Below are 20,000 nucleotides of genomic sequence, written 5' to 3'. Positions count from 1 at the left end.
GGAAGACATCTACCAGAAATGAAGTTGTACAAAACCATTCCATTGATAATAAAGCTAATTTTTATGGGTCTGACAAGTATGTAATTATGTTCAGTGGTGCTTTTCAGATTTTATCACAGTCAATAAACCGCAGTGGTAATTTCATTCCCATTTGACATATTTACATGGAAACATTTGATTGGAGGAATTAGTAACCCTGAAAGCCTTGATAGATATGTTTTAATGATCTGTGACCTCCACAGTTCCTCATCTGTTTATTGTTGCAACAGGCGAGAAGTCGTTCCTGTGTGACCTCTGCGGCTTTGCTGGCGGTACCCGGCACGCCCTCACCAAGCACCGGAGGCAGCACACAGGTCAGTATGGCTGCAGGGCCCTGGGCCTGCCTGTCAGGAGGAGGCCGGACAAGGCGGGCCCCTGGCATTCGTTCCTGGCCCTCCACTGACATCTCTTCAGTATTTGTAAAATCTGTGTACTTGAAGGTCTACTGAAAATTCTGCTTGAATAGTATAAGATTTTAAATCATCTGTTTTCGTATGTTTAGAAAGTAAATCTATTATGTGTTTTATGGATTAGATGTCCTCTCTAAATTCATTAAGCAGGAAAGCAAAACGTGGCCTCCACTGTGCAGACATACCAGATGCTTCTCTGTGGGCAGGGCACTGCTTTGGGGTGTTGGGTGAAGCTGGGGTGTCCATGTTCCTCTCACACTCTCCTCCTCTCAGTCTGTCTCTCCAGCCTGTCTTCCTACTCAGCCTATCTCTTAGCTGCTTTTCACCTGCTTGCCTGCAGCCCTGCATTCCCATCTTCCTGACTCTGCAGCGAGTAGTCCCTCCAGAGCAAGCAGGTGTGGTTTGGGGCCCACACCAGTTCAGGGAGTTTTGATGTTAAGAAAGGTACATAATGGAGAAGAAACGTAAGCTGATAAGGATATTGAAGAGAATCTTTTTTTTTTTTTTTCCCCATGATGTGCATTTTTGGTAATTCAACAAAATAAAATAGATGCCTTGGTTAGGTATACATAAGGATGAAAAGCTGTAAACATTTATTAAAGCTGATTACCTACTTGGGGTGCTGTAATAGGTCTTGTAAGTAGACACTTCAGATTCTGAATTTATGTGCCTAGGACCATGCTGATTTATGGCATTGTTCCTCTAACTATTAGTAGGACTACTTTTCACTCTCAAAATGTTCTTATTTAGATGATAATTCATATAGTTAACAGAGATTTTAACTCAGTTTTAAACTTCTACTTGGGCACCATGAGAATGGTTTAGTTTGACAGTTTTACTCAAAATGGCGTACAATTAAGACACATGAAATATGTTGTTTATCGTATATTTTGATTCTTGACATTTTTTTTTTTTAAACAGGTAACTACAAGGAGTTTAATGCTCCTTATGGTTTTTATAAGGTCGATGAGGATGGATGCTAGCCATTCCTTTTAGATCTTAAGTTTATGTGATTCAAATTTCTATATGAGATAAGGGTTATTATTGAGTTGAGAAATTGCCAGTGTTTAACATAATGTTGAAGACACAAACATAACTTCATAACCATAAACTCCATTTCATGTTTATAGTAGCAACCTGTGATCACATTTTTTTAAAATCCGGTGATTTAAAGATTCAGCGTAAGAGATGGCAGAGGAGCCTAGTGAATGGCAGTCATCCTTGGCTCCTATTTTGGAGAAGTTGGAAGTATGTGTGGAAGAGTGTGTTCTTAAAGTCTTTAAAATTCTTAATGTTTTCAGGGTTTTTTTTTTTGTTTGTTTTTTAGGGCCACACTGGCAGCATATGGAAGTTCCTAGGCTAGGGGTAGAGCTGCAGCTGCTGGCTTATGCCACAGCCACCGCAATGCCAGATCCAATCTGCATCTGCAACCTATACCACTGAGGATCCTTAACCCACTGAGCAAGGCCAGGGATCAAACCCGCATCCTCATGTATACTAGTTGGATTCATTACCACTGAGCCAAGACAGGAACTCCGGTTTTTAGTTTTTTGATGGTCGATCTATTACTATGTGGATGTGTTCATTGCTCACCTTTCTCCCCTGGAGTGGCCCTGGGGGCCAGCCGACTTCCCCTATGCCACCTCTGCCAGCATGGCAGTGCTGGGGATGGTAATGCTGTGATCACAGGCGTTTACAGGTGATCGATCATGAAGCCTGCATCGAGCAGGCACAACTTTATATTTTATGTCAGGTCCAGAGGCTCCTTATTACTTTGCTATTAACTTTATACCATATAGGACAATGTCTCACAGACAGAGGCATCTGTCTTTTTGCATTTATCTGCCTCTCTGGCACAAATCAAACATGATTCTTTAATACCAAAGTCAGTTCTTAAGACTGTTTGCTTCAGCCAAACGGCTTTGTACAACTCAGTCTAGGCCCTTAGATTTTATGCTGGATTTATAATATTTAAGCAACATGCAACTTTTTTTTTTTCATGGCCAGATTTGTTTGGTCCATTTGAAATCTGTATTTCTCTGCTGTGTTCCTCTTTGACATGGCTTACCTTTTTACCACAGAGCCCCCCCAAATTACAATCAGCTCGGAAAGGGATGGGTATCAAAAGTGTTCCAAATGGCGTAAATAATTCCCGCTGCAATGCAGACTGTCTGGGGGGATGACACAAAACATCTTCCATTCCAAGATTTACTTTTATCACCTGTCAGAGACCCTTGATTCAAGGGCACAGGAGCAAATCCTCACGTGTAGTTGAAGAGTCTTGGCCAGCTTAATAACCACCAGCCCGCCCAAAGGAATGTGAGGTGCCAGCTTCCAGAAGTGACAGATTGTTGACACACAAAGGGCTCCGCTCTCTGTCAGGAGCCTTGCCGGGTCCCTCTTCCAGCGTCCTCTTACTCTTCTATCACAGGGACCTCAGATGCAGAGTACTCTTATGGTTGTTTTGGCCAAGATTATTGCTTATAATGGAAAGTGTGAAGAGCAGCACAGTTTAAACTGCTGTGTACTCTCATGTGAGGGAAGCAGGAGGAAAGGAAATCTCACCCACAGGATGCGTACAGGTAGTCCTCCTGACCTACAGAAAGCATTCTTCAAGGGCAGTTAATACCTCACTCATAGGTTTATTCATCCTTCCGGCACTACAGTGACAAAGGATTCAGAAGGACTATTCCTAGTGCACCAAATCCGTTTGATCAGTCCATCAAAAACGTTTTCTTAAGTGTGTATACCTCGTCATATATCACCTACCTCATTTCATGAAATTAATACACATTAGCAAACTGAAATTCTTTTTTTTTTTTTGGTCTTTTTGCCATTTCTTGGGCCATTCCTGCGGCATATGGACGTTCCCAGGTTAGGGTTCGAATCGGAGCTGTAGCCCCCAGCCTACGCCAGAGCCGCAGCAATGCAGGATCCAAGCCGCATCTGCGACCTATACCACAGCTCACGGCAACACCGGATCCTTAACCCACTGAACAAGGCCAGGGATCGAACCCACAATCTCATGGTTCCTAGTCGGATTCATTACCCACTGAGCCACGAGGGAACTCCTAGCAAACTGAAATTCTTATTTTAAAATTTGCAAGATTTTATTTTGAATTGTATAACCTAGAAATTGGGTTTATTTTTGCTATATATTGAGACTGACAAAACAAGAGCTACTTCATTTCTGAAAGGTATTTTCCTGAAGAAATTACCTGCAATTTCCTAAAGAAATGATTATTTCTGGATAAAAGAATACACTGATGAATATGTTTAAACCAATAGTATTGAACATGTAACAAAATTAATGAGTTACAAATTAACTCTTATGTACAGATTTTAATAAACTGTAGTCTGTGTAAATTTCCCTGGAGTTCCTTTCCTATCAAGAGCTCAGATGTACCCGAGCCTTCCTTTACATAGGAAGCTTAGAATTTCACGTAGCATATTTTGTAGCATTATTTTTTTTCCCCTGTCAGCCTATAGACTATTCAAAATTTCTTAAGATAACACAGTTTAATCTATAGTGTTGTCAAATTAAATACAAAATGACAATTTAGAGTTTATTGCAATATAGTGACAGCCTAATATGAAGTTAAAATTATTAGCGTTGTAGAGAATTTAAATGACATTATTTTTTTGAAAGTTTTTTTTTTTAAGCTTAAATTGTGTCACATAAAAATGCCATAATAGGAGTTTCTGTTGTGGCTCAGGGGTTAAGAACCTGACTAGTATCCATGAGGATGCCAGTTCAATTTTGGCCTTCCTCAGTGGGTTAAGGATCTGGCCTTGCAGAATAGGTCGCACATTGATGTGGCTGTGGCTCTGATTCAGCCCCTAGCCTGGGAACTTCCTTGTGCCACAGGTGCACCTCCTCCCCCACAAAAAAAGCCATAAAAGTTTATATGAATTGAACTTGTTACATCTACCATGTTTTGTAAATGTTTATGTTAAAACTTCTCACCAAAGAAATTAACTTTGAAGAGCTTGTATGACCTTTTATTTATGCCACTGACTCAGACAATGGGTCTATAATGTTACCTGTCTAGATCCCTGCCAGATTTATTAAAAATGGTTAATAATGTCTACCAAGGCTACTAGAATAAACCAGCTAGCAGTGAGGCATGATGCCAACACACTTTCAAATACTTAGCTTGAATGGAGTAAGGAGACATAAGTATATGTTTGTGAATTTGCTTAATGAAAAAAGTCTTTAAATTGTTTGACCCCTTAGATTAATTGTAGAAAAAGTAGAAGATTCCTGGAGTTCCCATCATGGCTCAGTAGTTAACGAATCCGACTAGGAACCATGAGGTTGCAGGTTCAATCCCTGGCCTTGCTCAGTGGGTTAGGGATCCAGCGTTGCCATGAGCTGTGGTGTAGGTCACAGACGTGGCTCAGATCTGACATTGCTGTGGCTCTGGCATAGGCCGGCAACTACAGCTCAGATTAGACTCCTAGCCTGGGAATCTCCATGTGCCACGGGTGTGGCCCTAGAAAAGGCAAAAAGACAAAAAAAGTTGAAGATTACTACAAACTACCTAATTTGAGGTCTTATTATATACTACAATAATCATGACAGTAGTATATTGGCATAAAGGTTTCCAAATAGATCAATGGAGCAGAATAGACTCATTAATATATCTGTGTTGTTTTTGACCAAGATACAATCTTTAGAGATACATCTAACCAAGGATGTGCAAAACCTCTACATTGGAAACTGTAAAATATTGCCAAGAAAAATTAAAGAAGACTTAAATAGAGTGATATCCCATGTTCATGGATTGGAAGACTCAGTGTTGTTAAGATTTCATTCCCTCTCGCATTGATCATTTCAAACCTTAGGCTTTTTTTTTTTTTTTTTTAAGAAATTGACAAACTGATTTCATTCCCTCTCGCATTGATCATTTCAAACCATAGGCTTTTTTTTTTTTTTTTTTTAAGAAATTGACAAACTGATTTAAATTGACAAACTGAAATACAACAGTAAAATAGTCAAATGACTTTGTGGAAGATGAACAAACTGGAGGACTTACATAACCTGACTTCATGACTTATAAAGCTACAGTAATCAAGACATTCTGGTGTTGTCATCAAGGCAGACACATGTATTGATGTAGTAGAATAGAGATTATAAAACAGCCCATACCTGCAGTCAGTTGGCTTTGACGAAGGAGCAAAGGCAGTTTAATCTTTTCAGTACTTAATGCTGGAACAATTGGCTATCCATATGTGTAAAAATAAACTTTTACCCATTTGCATATCATATACAAAAATGAACTCAAAATGGTCATAATTTATACAATAAAACTATATGAATTCTAATAGAAAATTTAGGAGAAAAACCTCTGCGATCATGGACTTCAAAAATTCCTTAGAAACCAGCACATCAAAAGCCTGATTCATAAATGAAAAAAATCATATCTTAAAAAATTATAAATGGAAAAAATGAAAACTTTATAAAAAATTAACGTCTCTTCTTTGAAAGACACAATGAGAATCAAAAGACAAACACAAACTGGGATTGAAAAATATATATAATATGTATTATAATTCTTATAAAGGATTTGTATCTGTAATATATAAGTGCCCTCAAAACACAATTTTAAGAAAACAATTTAAAAAGGGTGGAAAGATTTGAATAGGCACTTCATCAAAGAACATAAAAGTCTCAGATCAGCACATGAAACAATCCTCCCCATCATCACTAGAGAAGTGCAAGTGTAAAGCACTGCACACACTGAGTGCTGGGGATGGTCTGGGAGCAGTTTGTACACAACCAGTAAGGATGGAAAATGGTCAGACCACTTTGGAAAACTGGCAGTCCTTTGCAAAGCAGGGTGTGTACCTACCGACTGACCCAGCTATCCCAGTCCCAGGTGCTTCCCCTCTAGAGAAGGAGATACATATCCAAGGAAAGACTTGCACATGAAGATTCATAGCAGCTTGATCTGTAATGCTTAGCCATGAAAATAACACAGAAGGCCTTCAGAGGATGAACGGATAAATGTGACATTCATGTAATGGACTACTACTTCTCAACTCAACAATGAAAGTAAATGAAGTATTTATACCTGGAGCAACATGATTGAATCAAAAAATAAAGCTGAGGGAAAGCAGCCAGACAAAGGAGATACACACTGCATGTTTCCATGTATATAAATTTCTAGAAAATGCTAAGTAATACATAGTGACAGAAGGCAGATGAATGTTTGCTTGGGGTTGGGACGAGTAGAGAAAGGGAAGGGGGTACAAGGACACCTCTGCGTGTGAAACTTGTGTTTATGACTTTGATTTGGTGATAGTTCTGTTCTGCCTCTGTGTCTGTCTAGACAGTATGTCAGGTCACTGAAATAATATGTGTATTTCTTATCTAGATGAGTGCTTCCCTTTGTGTTTCTGTTTTCTATGTGAATTACTCTTTGACATTGGTGTGCAGTTAAAATATTCTTAGTTGAATTTAATAATTGATTCAGTACTTCTGAATGAACATTGAAGTTTTCATATAGGCTTATGTATGAATAGTTATGTGTTTCCATGACTTAGAATATTCCTGTGTCAAATTGAAGAGATTGAGCTGATTTTTTTTTTTTTAGCTCTATGCAGTATAAAGATCACATATTATCCGTCAAATAAAAGCGAAACCTGCCATCATTGTGAAAGTGATTTTTTTGAATAAGTCAGTTCAGTACAACTGAGTTGTCTATAGCAATTTAAGTGACCTGACCAGCAGCTCAGAAGCTGAGAACAAAGAGTTATTCAAGCTGACCCTGGGTGACCACTTGATTGGGGTGCTGTTCATGGGATTTATCTTAAGGACAAATGGCTAAAAGAGAAAAAATTCTCTCTCAACCCCAAGATCTTTCCTCTGCTTTGGAGATGGTCTTCTTTTCACAAGACTAAGTCAAGTATTTCCTGATAGGATCGATTAAATGATACCCCTATGTCCAGTTCACTGACATTGTGAATGCATTAATTATTTCCTGCATGCTGTAGGTTTTTCTTACTGGCACTAGTTATGAGCGCTTGAAGAGAACCAGTTGTGTGCCTTTCCTTTCATCTTTGTGAGGTAGTTTGCAGGTAGCACTGTTTTGGCAGTCCTGTCCTGGTGCTCTGAAAGCACCACCAGGTGTCTTACCTGTGGCTTGTCTGCTTTGGTTGTAACTTGTGTGTTAGTGTATCATCCTTCTGACCTTAGGGGGTTAACAGGTAGGGAGTGAAATAGACAAAACCTGGATTGGGATTGAAGTCCATTTGGCTTCTTCTAACTGCTACCCTGGGCTTCATTGATAGGTAAGGTACCATCAGATGATATATGTATGTATTCAGTAAATATTACTGCAGTTATGGGCAAGGCCGTAGAAATAGGCTTAGAAAAATGTAGGACGAATTTCTGAACATTCTAATTTTCGGGGCAGATATAGTTTTGTTGCTAGTAGACTGATGTTATTTTAAACCAAGATACTTCATCCCTCATTTTCTGTATTAGTGTACTTATAAAACTATTTCAGAAACACGGGAAATAAGAATTAACAAGTGGGATTATTGAACGTATGTAAAATTAATCCATCCTCTGTATAAAATTTCTCAGGAAAAATGTCTTTGAACAGAGTGTTTCTGTACATCACAGCTGTAGTTGAGGAAGAGGTGGTGAGGTTTTTTTTTAGTTCATAGTGTCCAGTAGAGCTGTAATGGGAGCTATACACATATAATTTTAAGTTACCACATAATCATATTTTAAAAAGGAAAAAGTAATATGTAAAATTATTTTTATAAATAGATACTTTAACCAGATACATCCAAATTATGGTTTCAATATGAAGTCAATGTAGCATTATTATCAATATTTTATTCCTTTTTTGTCCCAGGGCTTTGCAATTTGGTGGGTATTTTACACTTCTGGCACATCGCAACACAGAGGGCAAATATTTATCTGAAATCCATGATCTATATTTAGATTTGATAAAATTTACATATTGAAAAGTAGATTCTCATTCCTAAGCTGTTTCAGATTTAAACTTTTTTTTTAAATAAGTGAATTCATTGTCAGTTTTTAAATTTAAATTTACAGTAATTAAAATTAAATCACCTCATCTCAAGTGCTCACCAGGCAGTGTAGCTACTACAATTAAAAACTGGTTAGACCTAGGAGTTCCTGTCATGGCTCAGTGGGTAATGAATCTGACTAGGAACCATGAGGTTGTGGGTTTGATCCCTGGCCTCGCTCAGTGGGTTAAGGATCCGGCATTGCTGTGAGCTGTGCTGTAGGTCACAGACGAGGCTCAGATCCCGAGTTGCTGTGGCTCTGGTTTAGGCTGGTGGCCACAGCTCCATTCGACCCCTAACCTGGGGACCTCCATATGCCATAGGTGCAGCCCTAGAAAAGACAAAAAGACCAAAAAAAAAAAAAAAAAAAAAAAAAACTGGTCAGACCCAGATGTGGTGTATATATAGACACAATGAAATACTACGCAGCCATAAAAAAGAACAAAATAATGCCATTTGCAGTAACATGGATGGAACTCTCATAGTAAGTGAAGTCAGAAAGAGAAAGACAAATGTCATATGATATCACTTATATCTGGAATCTAATATATGGCATAAATGAACCTTTCCACAGAAAAGAAATTCATTGACTTGGAGAACAGACTCATGGTTGCCAAGGGAGAGCAGGAGGGATTGGGATGGACTGGGAATTTGGGGTTAATAGATGCATACTGTTGCCTTTGGAATGGATAAGCCATGAGATCCTGCTGTATAGCACTGAGAACTGTATCTAGTCACTTATTTTGGAGCATGATAATATGAGAAAAAAGAATGTATATGTGTATGTGTGACTAGGTTACCTTGCTGTACAATAGAAAATTGATAGAACACTGTAAACCAGCTGTAATGGCAAAAATAAAAATCATCATAAAAAAACTGGTCTGGAATTCCTGTCGTGGCGCAGTGGTTAATGAATCTGACTAGGAACCATGAGGTTGAGGGTTCCATCTCTGGCCTTGCTCAGTGGGTTAAGGATCTGGCGTTGCTGTGAGCTGTGGTGTAGGTCACAGATGCGGCTCGGATCCCGAGTTGCTGTGGCTCTGGCGTAGGCTGGCGCCTACAGCTCGGATTAGACCCCTAGCCTGGGAACCTCCATATGCCATGGAAGTGGCCCCAGAAAAGGCAAAAAAAAAAAAAAAAAAAATCAAACAAAAAAACCAAAAAACAAAAAAACTGGTTAGACCTGATTTCTTTGAGTTTGGGTATGAAGGAGAGCAAGGTGTCCATCAGTGACCCGGAGTCCTGAAGCTAGGCCTAGGCAGGTAGATCTCCTGTGTCTACACAGGGGAGATGAAGTTCACAGTGCTGTTCAGTGTTATTTCAAATGTTTGTTTGAGGCCTCTTTACCTTTTATTCAACTTAGTGCATTGTACTAATTTCTCTTTATTTCTACCACTTTTTAAATTGATGTCAACTTATAGTTGGTTTTACTTTTTCTTCATTTTTAACTTTAATATTTTAATAAGTTTTACATTATGTATTCACACTATATTTCTGTTATGTGCTTTTTTGTGGTGTTAACCTCATTGAGATTTTTATAGTGGTTCTAAATGTAACAGTTTGTTAAATGACTCCACATACAGTGCTAAAGGAAGGCTGATATTTATGTTTTTATCCAGATGGGTGCTTCGTTTTTTATTTCTAGATTCCTGTTTATATAAGTTGATTTGGACTACATAATGTTTATCTTGTTTCTATTCTAATAGCAAAATAAAACTTAATGGTATCTTCTCATTCTTCATTTCTAATTTTTATAATTACTTATATACAACCTTTCTTGATATATTACAGGAGAAAAACCTTTTAAGTGTGATGAGTGTAACTTTGCCTCCACCACTCAGTCTCATCTGACGCGGCATAAGCGTGTCCACACAGGAGAAAAGCCCTACAGATGCCCCTGGTGTGACTACAGGTAAGAATTCATTATCAAGGAAGTGGACCCACCATGGTGGGGGAAAATCTGTGACACTCACCGTATAAAAATTGTTTTTCTGCCTAACAAGAGTTAGTATGATTTACATATTAGGTTGGGAGTTTATTGCACCACCTGATTTTGATGATTATTTTTGCAAATGTAAAGTTCTTTTCCATTTTCCTAACCTAGCATTAGGTTTTATAATCCTTTGGTACACCTGAATTTCAAGCGGTTTTATTTCTTTGCTCAAAGTAAAGAACCATCGAGTTAACCAGTTATTCATTACACATGGCATCTCATCTGCTATGAACGAGGCACCCATTTAGACAGTAAAGATAATGTAAGAAATGTTTCCTGCCTTTAAGGATCTTGTAGCATCATAAGTGACTTGTAATGTTTGTAAATATTTATAATACAGATTTCAGTGGAATATAAAAAGGCCAGGGTGGGGGGAGTACATCGACAGGATCTAGTTCAGTCCTGCTAGAGGAGAGAGCATTTCAGCTATGGCTTGAAAGATGGGTAACTTTCAAAGACACGGGCATGTTCCATGAAGACTCAGGGGGTCATTTTTGTGCTGACGGCCTGTTGGGTATCAGGAGTGTTCAAGTCCCCTCTCTCAGGCCTGAGGCGTAGGTGATGTCTACCAGAGTGTTGCATGACTGCACAGCGGCGGCAAGGCACAGATGCAGAGACTAGGGAGACATCCTCAGGCCGTGGGGAGTGACCCTCTTGTGCTCTGTGACAGGGTGTGTGTAGCAGGGCCACAGTGGGAAATGGGAAGCCAGGTTGTGGCTAGATCAGGCCATGCGGGGAGCCTCGGTCTGGTTATTGAGACACAGTAGGTGGTTCAGAGCCTTGGTCTGTTTATTGAGACTCTGTGGGGTTTGCAGACAACTGAATGGCTCCTGCTTCAGACCTTGTTCAGCTGAACTTCAGTGCTGTCTTCGTCCTGAAGCTGAAGGTCTTGTGGCCCCTGTTGTTCATGATGATGTGGAAACATTGAGGGTTGTTCTTCAGTGTCAGACATTAGCATACATACCTTAAACCTGAAGACTTCATTAAAAATAGATTTTTGTATTCCTGTGGATATCGCCTGTGCATTCTGTAAATGTATTGCTGTCATCTCTATCGTTATCCTTTTTATTACATTAAGTTTTATGTTAAAGCTCATCTAACAGTACAGAGGTATTGCGGATATATTTCATTCATTAATTATTAATTCATCCAACATTTTATCCATTCTTTCTTTGCCTAACCCTAGGCGGGTGTTTCTTTGAGATATGGTAAAACAGCTATCCAGTTAAAGGTGGACAGAGACATTCTAAGACGCCGATCCTATGAGCTCTGCAGCAAACACTATTGAGTGCTCTTTTCCTTATTGAAGAGGCCGTACTTGGGGGTGCCTTCCTGCACAATGGAAACTCAATTACACATTTGTAAAATATCCCTTAATTGGCACTTTTATCTGTTAGGATTCTATCTCAGTCTGTAATTTATGCCTAAGTTTTGAATCCTTTTTTTTTTTTTACAGTATTACAAGTCTTTTTTAAAAAAATACTTTTTATTAGAGTTGATTTACGTTGTTCTGATAATTTCTGCTGGATCATTGTGTGGTTTTTTTTTTTTTTTTGTCTTTTTTTTTTTTTGTCTTTTGTCTTTTTGTCTGTTGTTGTTGTTGTTGTTGTTGCTATTTCTTGGGCCGCTCCCGCGGCATATGGAGGTTCCCAGGCTAGGGGTTGAATCGGAGCTGTAGCCACCGGCCTACGCCAGAGCCACAGCAACTCGGGATCCGAGCCGCGTCTGCAACCTACACCACAGCTCACGGCAACGCCGGATCATTAACCCACTGAGCAAGGGCAGGGATCGAACCCGCAACCTCATGGTTCCTAGTCGGATTCGTTAACCACTGTGCCACGACGGGAACTCCTGGTTTTTTTTTTTAAGTCATTTTTTTCATTATAAGCTTTATTTTTCATATTTAACAAATTGTATAACCACTTTATTTCATTAATCCTGTATAACTGTGGTTTTCAAACTATAATTTTTAAGTACCAAAACTGTTACTTAGACAAGATCACGTACAGACCCCCATGTAAAATAGATGAAAGTGGTGTCTACCAGGTACAGATTTCAGAGTTATAATCTATAAAATTCACTTAAATTTTTTTTTTTTTTTTTTTGTCTTTTTCTAGGGCTGCATGTGTGGCATATGGAGGTTCCCAGGCTAGGGGTCTAATCAGAGCTGTGGCCTCCAGCCTATGCCACAGCCACAGCAATGTGGCAATGTGGGATCCAGGCCTCGTCTGCAACCCACAGCACAGCTTGTGGCAACGCCGGATCCTTAACCCACTGAGCAAGGCCAGGGATTGAACCTGCAACCTCATGGTTCCTAGTCGGATTGGTTAACCACTGAGCCACCATGGGAACTCCCAAAAGTCACTTAATTACAACACTAGCAAATACCATATAGGAGTGTTTCGACAAGCAAAAACTTTTCAGTCGGCAGGAGTTGTTGACAGCAGTTGCAGTTGGAGGCTCGGGGTCTGGTTTATGACTTTGGAGGGAGCACTGGATGGGATGTGCAGTCAATGGCTTGGGCTCTGTGAGGCTCAGCGCTGCCCAAGGTCGTTCACCCTTCCAGTTTGTGAGGTACACGTAGTCCAGCTCCCAGCTAATGTTGGGTGAGGAGTGCAACTTAACTAGCATCTGCCCTGGTCTTCACTCTCAATTCATGTTCAACTTTCGATGGTGGCAGGTTATACGTGACCTGACAATCTGAAAATATTGTTCCATGACATATTACAAGACTTTCAATGCCCTAAAGGTCTTTAGTGTTAAAGTTTATTTATAGTATCTGCCATGATGTATTTTTTTTTACAGTTTTTTAAGTTGCTAAAAATATGTTAGATCCAAAATCAGTTGTTAGGTAATTACTGAACTACCGTAGGGTTTCAAAATGCCTCATATTAAAATTACTCTTTTCTACATTATAATTTTAATATGTACATGGGCTCAAGTTAGATTGATAAAAAATAACTTTATTAAATTTTTAGATATTTAGGCCATTTTCATGTTTTTGCTCCCAAAATGCTTGTACCTAAATCTTCCCGCATGTCCACGGTTTTTTTTTTTTTTTTTTTTTTTTTTTTTTTTTTTTGGAAGAAATTCATAGCAGTATGATTTGAGGCTGTTAATAGTACTCCTCCAAAGATTGGGATTTGAGTTTTGTTTTGTTGATTAGTACTGTGTTTTGGTACACTCAGGTCTTTGTATGCATGAACATATTTCTAGGTATTTCAGGTTTTTGTGATTTGCATTTGTATTATACCTTGCTAAGGTTGAGGCTGTTACTTGTTTCCAATTCAGTTATCTCCTTGAAATAGCATCTTTTCTGTTGAGCAGTGCATTTGAACCAGCTGGGTCCCATCTGCATCATACCTCTGTCAGGCTCTTTCATGAAAAGGAGATGGTGTTTCCTAAGAATATTGTCACTATCCTATGAATTAATACTCAGGACATTCATATCTAGTGATATCTATCACATTTCCTTTTGAAATGTTGAAAGTCCCTGATAAAAGGGTGATTTTAGCTTTAATAGAAACTTTTAAATAATTTGAATATTACTGAAAGTAAATAGTTTGAACACTTTCTGTTCATGTGATCTATGTATAATGGTTAGGTTTGCTTTCACTAATGAACAAAAGACAAGTGAACTTGACCAGGAGTATAGAAAACTTCCAAATTTATGAATATTCCTAAAGTTAGGGACTATGAATGAAATGTAGAGTTTTCATCAGTTCATAAGAATAATATTTTTAAATGAGCAGATAATTAAGTTCATAAGACTGTTTTGGTTACATGGCATAGGAGGAGCAAAATGCCTGCCGTATCTGCCTCACAACAACAAAGAAAGAATCTTATTTCATAGGATAAATGAATTGGGATATGTGTGATTTCCATATATTAAAAATATGTATAAGATCATCGTATATTGCCTGAGACGATTTGGTCATATGTGTCTTGTCAGTATCTTTCCATAGTATTTTATGGCTTAAAATATTTAAATCCTTTTTTCATATTTAGATTTTGCTTAATATAAATAGATGAAAATCATTCTTGTAGAGTATTCCTATCTTTGCAATTATTAACACTTATTTTCAGTTAAGTTACCATCATTAGAAACAAGTATTTAAATTTCATTTGAAAATATATTTTTCTTTTTATAAACTGAACATTAGTGGAGAAATACCAGTAGTTATAATTATTCATGAAAAATGCGAATATAGATTTGTTTATAAAAGAATTTTATAATTGGTCTTTTGAACCTGGGGCTATTTTTCAAGTTTGCATTATTAATTTAAGCAATGACATCTCATTCTGTTTAGATGTAAACATGTACCCTTTTCCTAAGCTTTTACTGTCTAAAATATCCAAAGTTCTAATCCATTATAAATCAGTATATTCCATCATTGCTCCAAAACTTTTTCACCATTAATTAGTATTCATTATAATTTTGCTGCATAAATTTAGATTCATAGCACACTGTCCTAGTATATTATTTATAAAATGAATTCTTTAGGTTTTTTTCTACATTAAAATGGAAACAATACATTTTTCTGTATTTTATTTTTTCCTATATATCAATTGTCACTTCTATATTAATGAGAGAAATAGAAAAACCTTTAATATATTATAGTAAGTACCCTTTCTAATAACATAAATCCTTATTTCCCCATAGAGTTTATTAATATCGAACTGCACTTGATTTCACTGGTGACACTGGCTTTCACATGAGATTAGATGACTTTTCCCTGAAGTTGGCCATAATTGGGCTTTTTTTTAACATGAAACGTACCTTCTCCTTGGCTTCCATAAGGTTTATAGAGGAAGTACATTAAATACATATTAAACAGTAAACCACTAATATGTCATGAAAAGTAACACAAAATACCACTTGCAGTATTAAAAATATTAAGGAAAATCTTACATCACACTTTAAATGTCATTTAGTGAATTAAAGAAGGCTAGTAAAATTCAGGCCAAACTCTGCCAGTTTGATCATTTATTTATTGCATCCCTGTTATTGATCTTGGAATACATTCTTCATTGTTCCTCAAGACTGCTTTTGGCCATATTTTTCCTCAACTATAACCACCTTAGTACTTCTAGTCTTACATATACTCTTTTAAAAAATTGTTCTTACTGTTTTACTTTTCATTTTATTCATAATTTTTATTCTTTTTTATTATTTGAAATTATAACTCCAGTAGAAATATGACATATCACAGAGCTGAGGAATAAAATTTATAATTCCTGCCTCCTAATAAAGATCTCTCCCATTGTTTTGCTTAACTTGGAAATACACTTTGATTCTTTTCCTTACCTGGTTTATTTAGCTCTTGGCCAGCATATTGCATAGAATCACCAATATGTTCAGTTTCGATCTTTGGGAAAGTTTTCATTCCTTTTGGCAGAGGGGAAGCTAAGAATATTTGATGTGACTTTTAACCCAGGTAGTGAAGTCTCATGAAAAAGGCACTTTTATGATATTCCTCAGCATCTCTTTCACTCTTCTAGATATTTTGTCTTATAATCAGATTTGGTAAGTTTTCACACACATGACTGGCCTAGGTAGAATTCAGTGTTTGTCACAACCATTTGAAATACATGTATGTGTGTGTTTGTGTATCCTAGAAAAATATATCCTAGAATATATATATATTTTTTTATTTTTGTCTTTTTCTAGGACCGCACTCATGGCATATGGAGGTTCCCAGACTAGGGGTTGAATCGGAGCTGTAGCCTCCAGCCTACGCCGTAGCTCATGGCAGTGCTGGATCCTTAACCCACTAAGCGAGGCCAGGGATCGAACCCGCAACTTCATGGTTCCTAGTCGGGTTCGTTAACCACTGAGCCATGATGGGAATTCCAAAAAATATTTTTAATTTAATTGAATTCTGTCTTAACTTTACATGAGCTGGTAACAATTTTAGGGTAGTTTTAAGATTAATGATAAAAGCTATACTTATCGTAATTCTTTATTTTCTCTTATAGTTTGTATTAATTTCTCAAACATATTTCTATAGAGTATCTCAGCTCTGAAAGTCTTTTCAGGTCTTAGATAATAGGATGCCTTTTTACATAATTTTGCTGTGTGAACATTTTATGTTTATTATGCTTAGCTAACTAGTAAGGCAGATCTCATTAGGCATCGCGGCACTGAGGCTTCAGTATGCAATGGGGCTCATTGTTCTCATCTTCCGTTGTTTCAGCAGCATCCTGACTTAGGGCAACTCCCTCCACAGGGGATAATTTCCTTCTTGTAGATGATCTCCTCTGAGGGTTCCAATTTTCCTTTGGCTTCCTGTGCAGGTTCACAGGTTGTATCAGGAGAAGCAATGGATACATCAAACTTGTGTTTGCTCTGAATAATAACAAGGAGAAAAAAATAAGTGTTTGTCTTTGTAGCAGGACATCATATATACCAAGAGAGAAGTGAAATTATACATACCAAAACGAACAGCCCGCAGTTCTTTTTCTGAAGAATCGGAGGTAGCATTTATTTCTTTGGGGTGGTTTTGAAGTTCTTGAAGAAAAATGACACTACATAAAAATAATGAAATAAAATATCTAGTATTAATATTGGCCATAATTTATGTCTGAAGCAATTTGATTGATATCACAAGCCTAGTTAATATCAGAACAAAATTTAATTCGAAACTCTTTTTGTGAAATAAGCCAGACAGAGACTAATACTGTATAGCACTTATGTGTGCAGTCTTGAAGAAAAAGTAAAACAAATAGAAGCAGAGAGCAGAAAAGCAGGTGCCAGAGAGAGGGGAAAGTTAAGAGAGGTTGTTCCAAGGTTATAGCATGGTGACTAGAGTTGATAAACTGTTTTGAATATATGAAATTAGCTGAGACAGTATAACTTAAATGTTCTCACTTTAAAAAAAAGCAAATACATAAATGAAAGGTACCAATTAATATTATTTCATTTATATTAATATCTGTTATCTCTTTATATTCTACTCAAGTTTAACTGCTAGTCCAGGTAATGGAATAAAAAGCAGTTGTCCTAGGCATCTGAAAGGTTTGTTTGAAAGCCTCAAAGTCCAGTTACTTCGCAAACTTTTCTTGGAATAGTGATGATTCCCAGGCTTCTCTCAGGCTGTGGTGCATTTCTTTGGGCAGGCACCTGTGTCTGCAGTGCTCCTCCTGGGGAGGAGCCCCTTCCCGCCTGCTCCCCTCACATCATTCAGCCAGCTGCAGGTGGATGTCACTGTTCTGGCTGGTTTGTGAGACCCTGCCTGGTCATTGGCAAGCATAATGTGGCTTAGGAAGATTCTCCCAGCATATGCCAGGGTGACCATACTTCCCTGGAGTTGTACTGTCTTTCACATGGAGCCGATGTTTCTGGTAAGTTTCCATGGGATTTTATGAGGGGTTCCCTAACAAAAAACATAATTGTATTTTCAGATTTTCTACCATGACTTATGAAAGTTGTACTGTATGTAAATGTATTCTTTTTTCCCTAACATTTCTTTCTGTTTCAGTAGAAACTGAGTTCTTTCTGAACAAATATCTCCTAATTTTCTCTGACCATATTATTAGTAAATTTTTGAAAACTCTCAGTAGTTCTAATTGTGCTTTTGATTTGGTTTTGTATTTTCTCTATTACTATTACATGATAAAAGTAACATGTCTGATGTTACTTTTATCTATAGCATATTCTACTCGTATTTTTCTTCTCTGCCCTGTGACACCCAAGCACATAAACTATTTAAAATTCTTGCCTGAGCCCATTTGCTGATATAGCACAGGTTTACATCAGGCCTTTACTTACTGTTGATAAATTTTCGTCTAACAAAACTCATGTAAGGAAAAAAAGGCTGTCAACTTGAAAACAAATAGATTCCATAGCATTAAAAATTATATATTGGTTCAGATGTCTTTAAAAGGGGAAAAACACTAAGATAATTTGTTTTTTTTATCAGTGCAAGTAAGTCGTTTTGTTTGTTGATGTAACTGAAATAGGCATTGAGATCACAGATTAATTAAAGAGCCACTTTGAACACAAAGTGACCACATTCCCTTTGCTATCTCTTAAAGTAGAATCTAGATAAACATGTTTATTTAACCTGCTGTTGTCGAATCCCAAATCCAGTCATTATAAAAGGACCAAAGCTATCTTTGGGGATGGTCTTTCTACAAGGAATTACTATGGACAGTCCCTTGGGTAGTAGTTAGATATATCTGTATATATTGTGGTAGAAAGAAAGGCCTTAGAGATGAAAAAAATAGAAAATATTTTTTTGGGCAATAGTCTCTTGCATAATAAGTTATTCCTCAGACACTAGAGCTATTATCACACAACAAAACACTTCACTGTGTAACTATCTATATCTCCTTAGCATTAGAGGTTCGTACAGTGTAGCTTATTAGGAAAAGTGTGTAATCACCAGGATTATCGATAACAACAGTCAGTAGAACTTCAGGCATACCCTTCTGGATTTCACAAAGTTTGAAATGTATAAAAGTTTCACCATTTGCCATTAGTTCAGTGAGAATGCTATGATATCAGTTATTTCATTTTGCTTTTGGATCCTTAGTTTAAACATATTCTGAAATATTAGTTCTCTAGGGCTTTTAACACACTGTGGAAGGAGAGAAACTTGGAACATTAAGACAGTGGTGATGCAGTGGTCTGTGTGAGGAAGCTTCTGTATCAGCCTACCTTCTAGACCTCAGCCCTCCTTCGGTGAAGTAAAAAGCTTCCTTTGCTGGTGGCATCTGTGTATGTCTTGGCTTTAGGTTAAGAATGTCCTTTCCATACAAATAAGATCACATCTTTTCTCGATTTCACATCTTTATTTTCTTAATTAAGGAAATGTACCACAAACCCTTTGCTGATTCCCCCCCACCACCATTTATGAGAAGTACTGTGTTTGTGAGAAATACTCCTGAATTTTTTCCTTTTTTTAGAAAACAGTGTTGTGTCTTTCTTTCCTACTGAGCTACAAGTGAGCTATAATTGAAATAAACCAGAATCCGTTATTTGATAACATAATACGCATAATATGTAACCTGATACTTTTCCCTACAGGGAATTTTAACCTAATATTAACCTTCCTCTTAACCCTTAAACTTTAGTTCCTTATTCTTCATTATTTTGGTTTGAATCGTGCTAAACAATCCTACTGCCTCATCTTGTATCTTCTATCTCACTTGTGACACTGTCAGGAGATCCCTCACTAGGTAAGTTTTGAATCATGTTGATTAACTGTCCTTAGTCATTTCTTTCCTGATTATGTTTTGTTTCTTCATTTTAAATTATGACTTTTAGCAAATATATGAAATGCCACAAAACAACTCGGAATTTTCCCATAAAAAGAAATGTGGTAAATTTTCAGTGCTTATGCTTAAATAAAACAGTTAATCTCTTGGGTTGAATTATTTGAGGTAAAAAAAATGTGGTTGACACTTAAATTTGAGAAGTTTGTTTTGTTCTAAAAACCTCAGATAGCTTTAATTTTAACTAAGAGTAAGATTCTGTCCTACTCTCCACTCCCAAATTATATTTC

At 37.3% G+C, this 20,000-nt stretch overlaps 1 protein-coding gene across 3 annotated transcripts in view; it reads left to right on the top strand.

The window, feature by feature from the left end:
- The window catches only part of ZNF407 (zinc finger protein 407), a 426,993-nt gene that overhangs the window by 248,775 nt on the left and 158,218 nt on the right, over positions 1–20,000 (top strand). For all 3 annotated transcript variants that reach the window (XM_021073780.1, XM_021073786.1, XM_021073791.1), the window contains 2 exons: positions 270–353; positions 10,290–10,410. In XM_021073780.1, coding sequence (XP_020929439.1) covers positions 270–353; positions 10,290–10,410 — 205 coding nt within the window. The remainder of the gene's footprint in view (positions 1–269; positions 354–10,289; positions 10,411–20,000) is intronic.

This window comes from Sus scrofa, chromosome 1, assembly GCF_000003025.6.
Source record: "Sus scrofa isolate TJ Tabasco breed Duroc chromosome 1, Sscrofa11.1, whole genome shotgun sequence".
NCBI lineage: Eukaryota > Metazoa > Chordata > Mammalia > Artiodactyla > Suidae > Sus > Sus scrofa.
Note: the sequence above shows the minus strand (reverse complement) of the source record. Positions and strands in the feature narration are given on the sequence as shown.